The sequence below is a fragment of the Rhinolophus ferrumequinum genome, chromosome 22, assembly GCF_004115265.2.
Source record: "Rhinolophus ferrumequinum isolate MPI-CBG mRhiFer1 chromosome 22, mRhiFer1_v1.p, whole genome shotgun sequence".
NCBI classification, from domain to species: domain Eukaryota; kingdom Metazoa; phylum Chordata; class Mammalia; order Chiroptera; family Rhinolophidae; genus Rhinolophus; species Rhinolophus ferrumequinum.
The window spans coordinates 6,125,970-6,143,643 of record NC_046305.1 but is presented as its reverse complement, the minus strand read 5'-3'; the positions used below and the strand labels follow the sequence as shown (position 1 = coordinate 6,143,643).

At 39.5% G+C, this 17,674-nt stretch overlaps 1 protein-coding gene across 1 annotated transcript in view; it reads left to right on the top strand.

Annotated features, from left to right (window-relative positions):
• Nucleotides 1–17,674, top strand: part of NME7 (NME/NM23 family member 7) — a 115,527-nt gene that overhangs the window by 54,805 nt on the left and 43,048 nt on the right. Inside the window, exons 8-10 of the mRNA XM_033093498.1 lie at nt 1,177–1,241; nt 3,248–3,316; nt 7,413–7,514. Of these exons, the coding sequence (XP_032949389.1) occupies nt 1,177–1,241; nt 3,248–3,316; nt 7,413–7,514 (236 nt within the window). The remainder of the gene's footprint in view (nt 1–1,176; nt 1,242–3,247; nt 3,317–7,412; nt 7,515–17,674) is intronic.

The window sequence follows — 17,674 nt, the reverse complement described above, 5'->3', positions numbered from 1 at the left end:
AAACGGATAAAATGGAAGTTAACAGCACTCGTGTGACAAAGGATGTTTACTAAAACTACACATCAAGTTCAGCATGAATATGGTACAGACTGTTCAGAGTTGGACATTGGCCTGTATACTCGTCAGACTGCTGAGAAACCTTTGTTTCTGCTGCATGCTGTGATATCATCTGGTCTTCGCTTGGTATAAATGTGTCATTTGAGAAATAGATCTGTCATCTTTGTTTTTCCGTCCCTCAGCCCGCTGCAGTTAGAATAACACTACGTGGCTGCAGTAACAGTAAATAAAAATGCACGTTCAGGCACCAATAGTGCTTGGTGAATTGGGGTTACAAGGTGAGCATCCAAAGGACCCAGAATTGGTGTGTGTGTGTGTGTGTGTGTGTGTGTGTGTGTGAGAGAGAGAGAGAGAGAATTTTAGTTGACTTGAAATAAAACAAACTTAGAAGATTTTTCCAGAAAATCAGCCCCAGACTTGCAGAGTCCTCTAACCCCATTATATAAACCGCTGATCTGTGGGACGAAGACCAAATTCCTCATGTTGACCTCCAAGGCCTCCATCAATTTGGGTTAAATCTCTTTTACTCTTTAGTTTTGTGTTTTTCTTTTCTTATTGTTGTGTTATCATGCTCACACTTCCCCAGATTTTAGGCCTCCTCTCCTTTTACACCTTCCTCCCTATAGAATCCTAGCTGTCTACATCTTTCAGGACCAACTGAGGTCTCATTGTCTCTTGAAACTCCATCCACCTCTTCAGTTGTAGTTTGATATTTCTCCTTCTTTGGAATTTCATTTCATTTGTAATATTTTAATTGTACTTTGGAATTTTAGTTTTTGTAATATTAGTTTTAATTATACTTTGGAGTTACGTTTTTTGGGTAATATTAGTTTTAATTGTTTGAATTTCATGTTCTCTGCATCACTAGACTTCAGGGGCTTCCAAACCAAATACTATCTTAGAATTTTATCTTCAGGATTCTTGCTGGTATTCCTGAAGCATTTTCCAAGTGAATCAAATGACTGTGTAATGCTCAGTACGAGGGGTTTGGTGTCTTTTACAGAAATATGTGATTTCTTCATATAGAGTGTAAGCAAAGTAATTTGATGTAGAAAACTTGCATTTCTAAGAAACCATAAAATGCCTTAGATTTTTCACCCATTTGTTCTGTATTTTCAGGAATGCTGGGAAAAATTCTGATGGCTATCCGAGATGCCGGTTTTGAAATCTCAGCTATGCAGATGGTACGTAGTTTGGAATGAACATAACCTACTGAGGAATTATTTTGTATGTAAGCTTTAAAATGTTTTACATTGAATTTTTTTTCTGTGCCCTCAATGCATTCAAATAAAAACCATATAGTTACTGAACTTGATTACCTTATAATCCAAAAATGTTTTTGAAATTATTTTACCCATATAAGCTTTCACTGAGAGGACTAATATTCAAATGGTACACCTAATTTAAGCTGATAAGGTAGGTAATATGCAATTCTTGGAACTTTAATTGCAAAGTTAATATGGGCAGATCACCGAAAATCAGGGATCAGAGCACTAATTGGGGATCTGCCTGTTTTGTGTCTCTGATTGGTGGGAACGCCCACAAGCCAAGAAAAGGTCAGAAATATCAACTAGTTTGCAGAGTCATCCAGCAAAACTTGGAGACTGATGAGGACGTTGATATTTGAAGAATCTTCCCTAGGACTATAAAGAAGTTGTTAGCCCAAACCTTCTCATAGTAGCAGCTTGGTGATATGTTCACAGGATGGTCAGAGCTAAACATGCTTAAAAAATAACCATCTGTGGAAATTTTAGCTTTAAGCAGTGATCTAACTCTAGCAAGATCAACCTATAACCTAGCTCAGTGATCAGCCGTAGTAGGTGCTCAGTTGAAGCAAGAATAATTAAAACAAAGATTAATTGAACCTGTGAGGGAAGCATAGTGTGTGATCATGGTCCTTGATTTTTGGAGTTAGATTTGATTCTGAAGCACAGGTCAGCTGCTTTCTAGGCATGCGACCTTGGCCAAATTTCAGGCGTTCTTATCTTCAGTTTTCTCACCTAAGCAGTGAGGACATTACTGTTTGCCTCCGTGGGTTATTATTCTGTGGGTTAAATGGAATAACCTTACCCAGTGGAAAAGCCTCCAGTGCAAGAATTGTAGAATTTCCAGTGCGAGTTACCAAGTACTTAAATAAATGATATCTTCTGTTATTACTTTGTTGTATTAATAATACAGTTTGTGTGAACATAGGATAAAAAACTGAACTCAAAGGAAAATTCACTCCCAAGTAATAATTATGTTGCCTGTGAAAAGAGACCCTCCGAGTTTGAATGATTGAGTAGGCGGGAATTTCTCAGTGATCTTCAGTCCTGGCAACCATAAAGAAGCAGTGTGTATGTGTGTGTGTGTGTGTGTGTGTGTGTGTGTGTGTGTGTGTGTGTGTGTGAAGGGGGAATAAAATTGGAAATTCTGAGACTTTTTTTTAAAATTTAAATTCTTAGTTTTTGAGACACTCGAATTTAATGAACTTTTATTTCCAACTAAGTTTGAATCCACCTTGGACAAGAATGAGTCTTTGTAGGCTTATCTTGTAAGTATAGTCTTACAATTCTTCTTGAAGAGTAGTAGGAATTCCAGATGACTTGTATAAGTGCTTTATTATGAACCAAATTTTTATCCGTAATAAAAAATCCCTTTATTAGGGATTTTTCTGAATGCTTGGGAGAAAAGGGGTATGTTTTCAGCCATCTCTACAAAATTTGGAGAACTTTCCTTTGGTAACATTTCTTGCTTGTGCCACTAATCTATCAATAAACAACATTACATTGTATATAAGGTTTTTTGTTTTTGTTTTTGTTTTGTATTGAGAATGAGGTTTTATTCAGAGAGAGGTACAGCGTAGTGGTTGAGAGCGTGATCGGTGAGCTTAGACTGCGATGGGATGCACGTTTGTGGAGCTTACATCTGCATCTCAGCCTTCTCTGCAACCTGGTGCTGTTAACACTACTTACATGGCAGGGCTGTTGTACAATCAAATGAGGACCTAGAACAATGCACTCAGTAATTGTTGTACATTTCTCTCGTTGACGAACTAATCTTTAATAACACTCTTCTTCAAAGCGTAATTTATGCAAGGTTTACATTGAAAGAACCTGTATCCAAGAGATCATAAATGTCGAGTGCTGAGTGTGGCTCATTTTCTTTGGTTAGTTGGCTTATGGTTTTTTTTTGTTGTTGTTAAATACAGTTCAACATGGATCGAGTTAATGTTGAAGAGTTTTATGAAGTTTATAAAGGAGTCGTGTCCGAATATAACGTAAGTACTAAAGTAAATGTACAGCATTGGTACTGAAAACAATTTATGTATCTCAAATCTTATATAATCTTTAATTGTGAAAGTATCCTTGTAGGGTTTCTGATTCTGCCAGCTGATCAGACCCAATGACTGAGGCAGTCTTATCCCTGAGAGCCACTGCATCAGTTTTAAAAACACGCTATTGTTTCATTTAGGAAACAAAAATATACAGGGATGCAAAAAAAAAAAAACCACAGAAAAAAAAACCTTGCTGGGACATTCATTGACACATTTTGAAATTATCTCTGAAGTTTATAATAGTCTCAGGATGGCAGACTGTCCCACATGCTGTAGAAAGTGAAAAGCAGAGAGTTTTTAACGTATAGTATAACTCCATAGCAATACTTGTATCTGCTTTAATGACACAAATGCAGATAGAATCGTCTGCAAATGTGACGAGACTGGAGAAATAATAAGACTTACAGGGAGTTAGTTGTTCAGAGGGCAATGAAATATGTTCTTGAAAGCAAATGACTATATTCAAGTAAGCCACGTTTTGTTCCTTAAAATAATACATGGTACATATTTAATCAAAGCTGTTTTCCTTACCCTCTTGACCCTCTTTATCAAATTATCTCAGACACCTTTGTGCTAGCGGACCTTCTCATCACCCATGTTGTTTTGTCAAGTTTTGGCTTTTCTCTTTGCATGAAGTTCACTCTTCCTGACAAGGAGTCCTTTTTTCAACATGTTTTTTTTCTTTCCATTTAGTGCCCCCCTTTATGCCTGTATTTCTAACAGTATTTGTTATTAGCACTGAAGGAGAAAGACGGAGACAAGAGAAAGAAAGGCAGACAACAGTCCCTCCTCTCGTTTAGGATTATGCCTTCCATGCTTTCTGTTACCCCTGCTGAGAACGAGGCCCTTGACATTTATGAGTAAGCAGCACAGTCAACACCATGAAACAGAAAATCAGGCTCAACATAATTAGCCATAAAAATCCATTACATATGACCTTTGTGAGATAGCAAGGTTACTTCAGGGTATACAGTTCGGGACTCCAATGAGTAGGGTTCTGTGCATCGTATTATTTATGATGTCTTTACTCTCCTCTTTTAACTCGTGACATTTCTATTCGGTCTGATGACTGAGTTCGGATTAATATTTAAATACTGTTCTGTAATAAATAACCTTCCTTTTACTTTGGCACGGTGTATCGTAAACTCCCCAACGTCATTAAAGAGGCTTTCATGGCCCTCCGTGGTCTGGCCTCTTCTCTTCCTGCTTTCCTGTAGTGTCACTTAGCTCCTTGGCGGATCTTCATATACCCAACTGTACTTACGCCTCAAAGTCTTTATTCTTACTTCTGCCTGAAATGTTCTTCCCCTTTTAAGGGGAAGGGAAAAAAACCACATTCACTGAGTGTTCTAGATACTGTGAGAGACACTTTGGTTTTCTTTTTTTTTCCACTCATACTGTGCTTTTTTTTTTTTAATTACAGTTTATTGGGAGTGACTATGGTTAGTAAAATTACATCAGTTTCAAGAGCTCAATTCTTTAGTACATCATCTATATATCACACTGTGCGTTCACCACCCAGAGTCAGTTCTCCTTCCATCACCATGTATTTGACCCCCTTTACCCTCTTGTACTATCCTTCTCCCCTTACCCTCTGGTAACCACGAAACTATTGTCTGTGTCTATGAGTTTTTGTTGAGAGACGCTTATCTTGGATTGTTTTTTTCATTATAGCACTTCACATATAGAGTTAAGAACATACTTCCATTACCCTACTCCTAGCCCACGTGCTGTTGTCATATATTTCACTTCTATAGATGTTATAAACCCTGCAATATATTTTTAATACTTTTGCTGTAAATAATTATTTTTCACAGCAAAATAAAGAAAATTTTCACACAAAATAAAGAAAAATGTATTTTATTCTTACCCACATGTTTACCATTATTTTGTGTACATCCATATTTCTGTCTGGTATTATTTTCCTTCTGTCTGAAGAACTTCCTTTAACATTTATTATGGTATTGGGCTGCTGGTGGTGAATTCTTTCAGATTTTGTTTGTCTGAAAAAGTCTTTATTTTTCCTTCATTTTTGAAAAATATTCTCTTACCTGAGTATAGAATTCTAGATTGACAGGTTTTTGTTTGCAGCCTTATCTTTGCTCTGCTGTTAAGTTCTTTTTTTTTTCTTCCTCTTTTTTTTTTTTTTTTTGTATTTAAGGGCTTTTTGTTGTTATTGGTTTTAGTATTTTTCACTGGGTTGTTTTTAGCCAGTTTTATTATGTGCCCTACTGTGCTTTTGTTTACGTGTATTCTCCTTGGATTTTGTTGGATCTCTAGGCTTATGGGTTTCATCAAATTTGAAAACATTTTAACAATTAATTCTTGAAATATTTTTCTGTTCACCCTTTCTTCTCTTCTTCCTGAACTCCAATTACACGTATATCAGACAGCTTGACATTGTCCTATAGGTGTTTTTTAATTATTATTATCAGTTTCAGGGGCACAAGACAAAGTAATACTTAGACGTTTATCGTTTATATCCCTCACACTGCGTGAACCTTAGGGAGGTGTGAACCCCCCGCCCCCCATCCACTATCAGGTATTTTTTTATTCCTCTTTCATTTTTCTTTTCTTTATCTCCATGCTTGCTTTTGAATAGTTTCTATTTCATATCTTCACATTCATTGCTCTCCTGCACTGTCTTACCCTGTTCACCCATCCAGTGTATTTTTTTAATTCAGATGTAGTTCTCATCTTTAGAAGTTCTATTTAGGTCTTTTTAATACTTTTTATTTTCTCTGCATCATGGATGGCCATGTTTCCTTCTATAATTTGAACATATTTATAATTGTTGTTTTAACATTCTTATGTAACCTGCATTGTTTCTATCATTGCTGGGTCTGTATCAGTTTTTTGAGTTTTCTTCTGGTGATTGTTCATCTTTCCTTACTTCTTTGCATGATAATTTTTACTGGATGCTGGATATTGGGAATTCAGTGTTACGTGGTATTGTTGTATTCCTTTGAAGAGTGACTTTGTTCTGGCACTCAGTCCAGTTGCTTGGGATCTGTTTGACCCTTTGAGACTTGTTTTTAAGCTTTGTAGGATGGGTATAGAGCATCCATATTGAAGACTAATTTAAGCCAACCACTGTGGTGCAGTGCCCTTCTGAGAACTCTGCCTGATGCCCTGTGTATCTTTTGAGGGCTTTCCATTCCAGCTGGTAGAAGCCTAATCGCTTCTCAGCCTTGTGCTACTGTTCCATCTACTGCTTTCTGGTCATTCTCTTCTCAGCCTTAGGTTGTGTCCTCTATACATACACAGACTCTTAGCCAAAGATTTAAGTGAACTTTTCTGCAGATCCCTGTAGCTCACTCTCCTATAGCACTCCATCTTCTCTTGTATTCTATCCTGCAAATTCTAGCTGCTTTGGCCTACATGAACTCCAGTCTCTGTCTCTTCTACTCAGTGGCAATGTTGGGCTCTGTTGTGTTTCCTCTGCCTGTCCCACTGTCTGGAAACTGCCTCCAAGCAGTAAGATAGGGGCAGTCGTATGGCTTACTTCATTTGTTTCCCTTCTCTGCCTGTCAGCCAGAGTCTGAAAACTGTTGTTTCATACAGATTGTCTAGTTTCTAGATGTTCGTTGTGAGAGAAATCTGGTCCTTGTTATTTCTCCTTTGTAGAAATCATTATGATATCTAAAAGTGTCTTTAGGAGAAACACTTTGGAATTTATGTCTTTAGAAATGTTGATTTTTGACAGTTTGAAATTCATACCTTTAGAACTGTTCATTTGACAACACTGTGTTTAAGAAGAGAGAGCCCTCTGAAAGGAAGATGTACTAAAAGATCATGTCACGTTGTGAAGCGTTACATTGACATGGTGGTAGTGGTAGGAATGGAGATGAGGGAACACACATACGTAGGAAAAATGGACAAAACTTGGGAACTGCTTGGCATGTGGGGTACAGGTGGGGAAGAAGTCCAAGGTAACGAACATTTTGATGTTAGTGGCATAGTGGTACAATTAAAAGAGGAGGAGCAAAAGATTATGAAAATGTTAATTTTTAATATTATGATATATTATGTATTATAGGAGATGGTGACAGAAATGTTTTCTGGCCCTTGCGTAGCAATGGAGATTCAACAAAATGACCCCACAAAAACGTTTCGAGAATTCTGTGGACCTGCTGATCCTGTGAGTTATTCCTTAAAATATTAATCAAGTTCATTCTATTTATTAACTGTCTTAAGTGGTTTGATAGTTTTCTCATTAAAAGGAATAATGCAAATGTGAATATAATAGACAAACATTTTTATTCAAAATAACAGTTTACATATTTTTTATATAATACTCTAAGAAAATGTGAAATTTTGATTAACCTAGTGACAATGCAAAATGGGCAGAAACATTTACTGTGGCATTTTCTTTTCTTGTTTCTTCTTGCTAAATTGTCAAGGTAAGAAAATTTATCAAGCCTTGTGATAGAAATTCTCTAAGGTATTAATCGTCCTTCGCCATCGAGAAGACATAATTAAGCTCTCAACATGAACAATATTGATGGGTGGCCTCCTACCAGATTCGGAAATAATTATGAGCAGTGGGATGAATGTGAAACTTAATATTCTCTACTGTACCTTTCAAATGCTTTGGGTTTTCTTCATATGGACATTCGGTGGTGAGGGGGGCAGAAAGACATTGAAAAGCAGAAGTAACATTATACATATGAGAAATCTCCGTGCAAATGTTATACGCCGGGCAGGATCATGGGAAGTATTACTGATTTAAAACACCAACTATAAATTTCCTTTCTTTCCTTTATTTCACTCTCTATTGTAAATAGCTTATTGAAGATGAGCACCAATTCAATGTAATTCAGACAGCATTTATTGAATGTCCTTAGATGTAAGACTCGCTGGTCTAGAGAAATTGCTTTGTTCCTGTAAGTCTAGGAATTTTTAAAACCCAAGAAATTTATGCTATGACCTACTTTACTTTTTCAGCCCTGTAGGGTTTTTTTTTTCTTTGCTAGATCCTATGGTTTTATAAATTATGTAATTATTTTTAGCTGATTTGATTATATATTGTTTTCAGTTTACTTTGACCTGCTATTTTTCTTATTTCATAGTTTAACTTTTCTGTGTATAGCCTTTAACCCCTTTTCATGTCTTTTCTGTCATTTTCATTCCCATCTCTTATAATTGACCCTTCAGCAGCCTGAAGGTCTTGTAAGTTATTTTTTTAAAAAAATGTTCAATTACTCTTGACGTTCAATATTATTTTATATTAATTTCAGGTATCTTATAAGTTACTTTTAATTGATCCTCCATTTCTTTGCTGATTCACCTAAGTAAATGAGAAGACTCGCAGAGTAAAATTCCTTTCTGGGAACACAAATAGTACATGTACCAACAGGCCCCCTCAATTACTCGAAGTGTTTTTTCCTCATGCCATTGATCAATCAGTCCATTTATAAGATCAGTTTTCCTACATTTAAACAGATGTGACGTTTCTAGGGACAGGTCACAGCAAGAAACCTTACGGTATTGAATCTTCTCATATGTTTTTATGAATGTGGTTGCATTAGAGGACCTACAGCCAGGTTTTTGAAATTTGGTAAATCCAGTTGGCCTCCTGTCTGCCGATAATCCTGACAGTATCAACTCACACTGAATTTTGAGTCTTTGCTATTTTCAGTTATTTCATACTTATCTTTAAACAGAAAAAAAAAATGTATCGTCTGTGGCAAATGGTGAGCTGTCCTCCTGTGGTATGATTGACATGATATATGAGAGAAGTCTCTAGGTCCAGCACGTGGGTGCTGAATCGGGATGTTCCCAGCCTAATGCCCTTACACGGGTGTCCATTCCACCTAGAATGTTCTTCCCCCAGACAGCTGTGTGGATAATTTCCTTACCTTTTTCAAGTCTCTACTCAGGTGGAAGCTTCTCAATGCAACTTGCCCTGACCGTCCTATTTACAACTATGACATGGCTCTCCCACTTAAACGCTCCATTCCCCTGTCTCCTTGCAATAATTGATTAGCGATGCGATTGTCATTGTTACAGGCAGTGAGCATTCAGGTTCTTTATCTCAATGTCCCAGGGCTCTGGTCAGTGCTGTCATCTTTCTGGGATAAGCTTTAGCCCATCGTTAGAAATAACTTCTTGAATAATGCTTAATAATTCAAATTTTTCATTCTGGGGTTACATGTAAATTTTAGTGAGTAAGTGACTTTGCAAATATGGAATCCGTGAATAATGAGGATTGAGTGTATTTTCTACATTTTTAAATAATAAACTCAAATGACTGTAAAAGAAAAATACATTTTAAAAAAATTAGCGGTGCCCGCCTAATAAAATACCCTAGCTAAAGAAAATAGTTTTTTCTTAAAGAGTAGATGACTATAAAGGGTTTCATACAATTAGCTCAAAAAAGTACAAAATTAAAGTGGATAATTAAAGCATAGTTTTCTTCAGATGAGTACCAGTGTACCCCTCCCCAGGGGGAGCAAAGCTTCTGATATGGAAATACGAGTGTTTTGTCACATTTGTGTTTTTGTCACATTGTGTCACATTTGTGTTTTGTCACATTTGGTTCCCCACTTGGGAACCAAACATTGGGACACTTTCTGGGTTGGGCCATACATTTCTAGAATGAAGAGATGCATAAATATATATATATATATATATATATATATATATATATATATATATGCATTGTTGATAGAGTTATATAATTGTACATAGTTTATACTTATTTTCTAGTGTCATGGAGAATACAGAAACATCTTCTTTGTGACTAAAACTTCCAGCGATTCACTATGGATAGACTTAGGTGCACTAGAAATAAATGTCACTTCAAGCGATGTTCGCTCGTTTCCCTCCGTTTTTGTTGGCTCGGCATTAACTGTGTTTCATTCCTGAAAGTATGGAATGCACTGCGGCCGTGGGGATTGAGCGTGGGATGGTAGGCATTGGCTCTGTCCCCGTGGAATTGACAGTCCAGGGAGGAACAGGGTCATTAAACAAATGATGACATGATGTGTGCCACAACTATGGTCGGTGCTGACACAGAGTGACCATCGTGCAAGGGCTGGCAACAGTGCCCTGGCTTAGCTCGAGTGGAGGGATTCCTGAGAGGTTCTCCTTTATCTTCACATCGGAAGGGTAGAAAACAGTCATGTGTGGCGGCTCCCGATCTGGGGAGAAGCTAGCACATCGCAGCATTGCAGAAGTTCGGAGAAGTCCTGTTTGGCTGTAGCTTCGAGCGCAAAGAGGAGGGTAGCCCACGAAGTGACCGAAGGGGTAGTGTGGGGCCACATTAACTAGCGTACGTTGTGCAAGTGCAACGGGAAATTCTGTGGGAAAGTCTCAGTGGGGGATCGATGGGCGTACTTTTGTATTTTAAAAGATCACTGACTGCTGTATGGAAAATCGGTTGGAACAGAGAGAAGTAATTCTGACTAGAGGTGATGAAACCCTTGCTGATCACCTTCACAGGCTGGTGACAATGGAAGGTTTTGAACTATATTTTGGAAGGAGAGCTTGCAGGCCTTGGTGATTTGGATATGGGTATGAGTAGCCAGGCAGTTTATCTACTGTAGATCATCAAATTTGTAAAAGAAGGGACTGTTATATTTTGGAAGCAATAAGATGCAGTGATTCAGGCACCAAAGCCCCGTTAACTGTATTCATTGTTGAACTGTTCTTCCTGAGCTATCGATTTAAGTTTTAGGGACTTAGATCGCTTTTACTCTCAAAAGTAGGAGGAAGAAATAGAAAAAAAAAAAAGCATTCAATCTTGAGTTTAAATTATGTTACTTAGGCACCTGTCAGCTTTCAGTAAATTTGGAACCCTTGGCTTTTTATGGAAAAGTTCTTGAATATGTCTGTTTTGTGTGTTCTTAAAGAAAGTAGTCTGGCAATAATGGGCTCTTATTCTGCTCCTTCAATGTGAATTTCAATTTTGAAGGTGTTTTTTGAACTCAAGTTTTGTAAAAACAAAAATGCTATATATCACCGTCCTGTAACCAGCAGATGTTGCTTTCCTGTTAGTTCTGCATTGGGGATTCAGAAGTGGGTGGAATTAGTTGATTAGGATCCTAAACCAGATGGTCTATGAAAAAACACTCTTTAAAACCTCACAGGGTTGAAATCCAACTCACACTATTTTTTTCCCTAAAGGTGTAACTCTATGGATATCTTTTTACTACTTTATTATCTCCTATAAATGTGACCCAAGCCATTAAAGGTTACATTTAGAAATTGTTTGGGATTGTTCTCAGTTTTGGCCTTTAAACCTTCCTGTTAATTACCGGAATTTACTGCTAGGAATTGCGACACTGCGATGTCACATTTAATCTTCCACAGAATGCAAATGAAATACTGATTGAATCTTTAATAGACAGTTTCTCTAGTGTCAAAGGTGCAGAAATGATTAGAATAGAAATGTGCCTTTCTTTCAGTGAGAAGATTTTACTGTTATTTTGGTTTAAATGTAACTGTGTATGTAGATTTCCGCTGAGACCTCTTGTCCTGGTGTCTCCACACCCCTAAAGTTTGGGGGAATAGAATTTCGGAGTCTGTCAATTTGGATGAGAAAAAATTTCACGTACTTGTTTTCACTAATCTCTGACTGAAGATTAGAATTCCTCTGGATATAAGCAACACACCACTGCAGTGGCTGTACGTTAACTGTGCCACCAATAGACATCAGATTTTCCTATCACATTACAGTTGTTGTAAATATCTTAAAACATCATTTACAGCCATTGTTACTTTAAAAGTGTCGTAGTTATTAGATCAGCTGCTACCTCTTTATAAAGATGCCCTTTATATTATTATAGCACAACTGTAAACTGTATTTTGATGATTGTGTGTCAGAATAATTTGTTTCCTTGAACTCCTACGTGTTTGCGCATTTAAAAACAGTGCTCTGAGAAAGGTTCTTCGACTTGGTCAGACGGCCAAGAGCCATCCTAAGCCCAGGGCAAAATTAGGAGCCCTCTTCCTAGAGGAAGATGCGGAGTCAAATGAGGACCCTGGAGCTGGAAGACGAAGCAGTGGCCGAGGCAGCCCCTTCCATTTGATTCCTTTCCAACTCCAGTCCCCACGCCCTGAACAGAATAAATACGTAAAACATAGAGTTCGCCTAGTGATGGTAAGTGCCGCCAGGAAAATAAAGCAGAGAAGGCAAGTGGGTTTTTCCGGGAAGCGGAGGGGTTTGCAGTTTTTAAAGAGCATGAACAGAGAAGGTTGTGGGGACAGGTAACGCTTCGTAGGACCCCGAAGGAGGTAAGGGGGAGGGTCACGAGCAGTCGGGGTGGACCGAGCCGCAGGTGCCCAAGCCGGAGGCTGCCTGGGGTGTTGGAAGGAGCCAGGAGCCCGGCGTGGCTGGAGCAGAGCGACCAGGGCAGGCCGCAGGCGGTGAGGTCCGGCTGGCGACAGCCCAGGGGGAAGACCCTGTGCGCAGTGTGTGCCCTGCGGTGACTCTGAGTGAGACGGGGCCACGACAGGGGGCGTGTGCGCAGGGCACCGCCACCACCCGGCTCTCTGTGTCTCTCTAGCTTCTGCGTGGGGATTAGAGGAAGCAGTACCAGGGCAGAACTAAGAAGCATCCCCACGAGCGTTCCGTCACTCCGGGCTGTGCCTGCATGAGCTTGACCTCCTGAGTCCCCCGTCACCTTGGGCGCTGCCCCCTCCTGTGCAGTATGCACACTTGTTAAACGTCGGGCCGCCACTCAACGCGTGTTTTGCTCCCAGTGTTTACCGAGTAATTAAAACTCCTCAGCGAGGCAGACCAGGCCCCGTGATCTCGCCTTTTCTACCCAGGTAGCAGCACGCACTGCGGCTCTGTTTTAACGTAGGTCTCAGTATTATTCAGGGAGGTGAGGCCCACAGGTAAGGAGACGATCCCCACGGACAAGGTAGTTGTCATTCCCAAGAAGAAGGCGCATGGCCATGCCACTCGGGGCCGCAGGGGAAAGCACCAGGGTCTATTAGGAAGCAGGGATGGGCGCAGGAGCCCTGGTGGTTCGTGCAGGAAGGACGGGTGAGGCGGGCTAAGCAGGCCTAGGACTGGCTCCTTTTGATTTCATTGGGTTCTGGGGTGTCGCTGGGCTGTTCTGAGTTGTCTGGTACCTGGTCCTGGGGTGATGAGGGCAGGGGAATATTGGCCTGGAGTATAAACGCCTCAGAGGGTGAGTGAGGAGGTGTGGGCTCTGGATCGGGAGGTCTCCCTGGGGTCAGTAAGGCCCAGATATCAGGGCATCACAATAGAAAGACACACTAATACGATCTCCCACTCTCAGACTGTGCCAAGCAGTGCTAAATGACGCAATTTCTGACTACTCCGTGCTAAATTCCCTTACCTGCTTCCTGGAGAAGAATAATTTCTCTCTTAATTTAGTGATTTTCTTGGTGAAGCCTTCCCTGACCTTTCCAACAGACCCGAACTTCCTACTGTGTTGTTTCAGTGTCGGTCATCACGCTGTATTGTAATTATTAGTCGACACATACTGTTTAGCCCCCGCCCCCATCAGACTGTGAGGCCCTTGAGGACTGGGGCTCTCAGATCCCTCTTGGACTTTCTAGAGTCTGTAGCCTAGCACAGAGCTTGGCACGTACTTGACGTTGAGTATGTCTGTCCACTGAAATGAACGATGACTAAAGGCTTAAGTGAATGAAGGAATGAGTTTTGTATCCATCATACTGTGGGAGAGTCATCATTATTGAGATTTCCTTTTGTGAGAACTCGGCAAGTCTCCAAATCCTGCTTTATCACTTCCGTGAGGTTGTCATCGAGCTACATAATTTATGCTACTGCCAACTGTAAAATTCCTATTTTTTGCTAACCTCTTGGTGAATTTTACCTTTTCCTTTTCCCTTTATGTGCCTTGGAGGTATAATTTACAGTTTCACAATTTGAAACTCTGGGAAATGTGGTACATGATTTTTATGTGTGTATACAGCATATGATCCAAGAAGTGTGTCAAGGTGGTTAAGACCTTGGGTTCTGTTACGTGAGTTTGAATCCCACCTACACCACTAGTAGCTTTGTTCTTGGTCCATTATAGGTAAGCTCTCAAAATCTTAATTTCTTCCTCTGTGAAACTGGGATAATAATGATATCTACCTCAAGGGATTGTTATAAAGAATAAATGAGATTATTCGTGTATAAACTCCCCAGCACATAGTGAACATTTAGTAGATATTAGCTAGCATTATTATTGTCATTCATATAATAGAAATTATTATGAGTGTCACTTCTGCACTTATACAGTGTGGTACCAGCCAAGGTTTAAAGGGCTCAGTGGCATTATTTTTGAGAAATAATGACCAGAAATAATACACATTTAGCTTTAACTATTTTTAAGTGGTATTATATGTCATATTTTGTATAATCAAAACAAAGTCAATGAAAGCACATCTTTTTGTTTTATAATAAGTCTTTCAGAGGTTAATAAAAAGGCGGGGGTGAGGGTGGGGTGAGAATAGAAAGAAAATTTTTGCATCAAGTTTGTTAAAACTGGGTAAGTTATATACATTTTTGTAACAGCCCTATCGAGATAGGATTCACATACCAATACAGTTCACCCACTTAACATGTACGATTCTGTGGTTTTTAGTGTATTTACACATACGTGCAGCTGTTATCTGTCTATATTAGAACATTTAGAACATTACCTCGAAAACAAACCCCGTATTCTTTGCTGTTGCCTTCCTTCCCTGCCCACCCCTCCCCCTACTCCCACCATAGGCACCCATTGACCTGCTCTCTGTCTCTGTAGTGTCGTTCTAGACACCAACTCCAAAGATTAGCCATATGCCATTTCAATTCATTTCAATAACTATTCATGAAACTGTCACTGATGGAATTTTAACTTTCTTGAGGATACTTGTATCTTTTTGGATTTGGCACTTTTCCTGATTCCTCCTCATATTTTGAATTTTGTTTTCCCTGCCAGGTTTTCGGTTTTGCTTGTCCTCTAGCCTTAACATCTTCTGTTATGGCTAAGTACTGTGTACCCGGCTCTTCTCCCACCTACCCACACCCAGCTTCTTTTCCTGGTCTTTTATTCCATAGGTGCTGCCTTGGTCCCCACAGGGACTGAAACATTTTGATAACTATCTTCTTTCTTCCATAATGGGTCAACCGTCCCTCCCTCCCTCCCTCCCTCCCTTCCTTCCTTCCTTCTTTCTTTCCTCCTGTGCGTGTGTGTGTGTGTGTGTGTGTGTGTGTGTGTGTGTGTAATTTTGACATTTAGCTGGTTTTCTTCTCATTCCTTTTACCGGCACCCTTTGCTGCACTTTCCAGTACTTTTGTCTGAATGATTCTCACAAAAACTTTTCCCTTTTGGTTTCTTGTTTCCCTTTCATGTATTTTCCTTTTTATTAAATATATATATATTTTTTAATTATATATAAATATATAATATTTAATTATATATAAATTATATATAAATATATAAATATATATAATCTCCTTAGTGATTCTTTTACCTCTCTTTGGCTGCATTAACTGTTTTCTACCAAATGCTGCAGTTTCCTTTTAAGATCTCTTAGGTTAATACTTTACCTTTGCTTTTTCTTTTTATGCATAGAGAAGATCACTTGCTCTGTCTTAGAAAATAATAGTCATATTCCAATCAGACTTGTCCCCATCACAATCAGAAGGAGGGGCTAGAATTTCCACCCTGGTGACGGGGCACCACCACCAGCTGGAGCTGCTAACGTTTTAAAATCCCAAGAAGCTGCAGGAACGTGTGCCAGGCCATATCTCCCCAATGCCCATGTGCTGCTTGTCAGTTTCGAGTGTCAGCCACTCACTGAAAGACAGTAGGCTTTGTGTGGAGATGGAAGGCAAATATTTTTAAACCTTCTTGAGACCCTGGGAAATGACCATTTTTGGACATGAAAGAGCCTGCCACCAGTCTATCAATAGGTAAAAGCCACCGATGCCAGTGCCAGGTTTGAGCCCAGGATCAGTTACAGCTGGCAGGAAGAGTACTGAGCCACAGCGTTCTCAGGATGTTGTTATAAGACATTTTATTTATATCCCAGTGAGACAGTCCTACCACTTGCAGAGCCAAAGGACGGGCCGTTGGGGGCCCCGCAAATGTAGCCAGGCTGATGAGTGGCACCCTTTCACCTGTGTGTGTTGAGTTTTGATTGGTGACACGAGCTAGAACAGTAGTCATTGCTCCTAGGTAGTGGTGAGCACAGCTGTGGTCTTTTTGAAAGCACTCAATTAAAATATAACGAAAATGAACTCAAATTTAGCAATTGTGTGAGTTAATATTTTTTATAATTTAGGAGTTGACTATTCATGTTGTAAAATTTAGGAATTGACTCTTTGCATTATTTTAAACAAAAAAAAAAATCTGTTCTTTCCAATAGAATTCCTTGGACTTGGCACTTTTCCTGACTCTCCTCATATTTTGAATTTTGTTTTCCCTGCGAGGGTTTTGGCTTTGCTTGTCCTCAAGCCTTAGCATCTTCTGTTACGGTGCTTCAAAAAGAGGGTTTCCTACATTTTAAGTAAACCTAAATTTAACAGATGCAGTGTGAGAAAGGAAAACGCAGGTATGTGGGTCAAACAGCCTGCCCTCATTCACTGAGGGTTGTGCATTTCAGAATAAAACCGTGTGTTCTCGAGATTCCTTACTTCATCGTCTTCCGAAGCTTTGCCACCTTGTCAGTGTGCTATTTGCAAGTTACTTTGACTAAGTTGTTCAGACGAGTTTCTCTCCTGACCCTGCTCATTTCTCGGAGCTCTAGATGTGTCACGTTTACAAAACGCTAGAGAGTTCATTGACGCAGAACAGGGTTGAGTACGCCACACTCCATTTTTTCTTTTCCAAGGACTTCCCTGTAAGACCCCACTAACCACCCCAGCCTGGAGTGACTTTGCTTCCTTTAAACACATGCATCATGGATTGTCTACACCTCTTATTGGGCAATTGGCATGTGCTCCCAGTACTTCCATGCACATAGGAAATGCCTGGGATCTTGAATTGTAGATTATATTTCCGTCGGGGCGGGGGGGGGGGCCTGAAATCCTGCACTTATGGCATTCTCAGGCGGTGTCGTCCAGCGGGTATGCAGACCACACTTCAGGTCTTCAGCAGACTTTCAGCAGATGTCTCTTGATGATACTGTTTGTTTCAAAAAAGAATAAAGGATTTAAATTGCCTTATTTTAAAATGCCTTATTTGTCTGCAATATGAAAACAGCACTAAGATATGAACATAGATTTAAGTCAGTTTCTGTGGATAATGGAAGGTATGGGATGTCTTTTTTTGTTGTTTTCCGATTTCTTTATCTGATCAATAGGAATGGACTTTAGCTTATTCA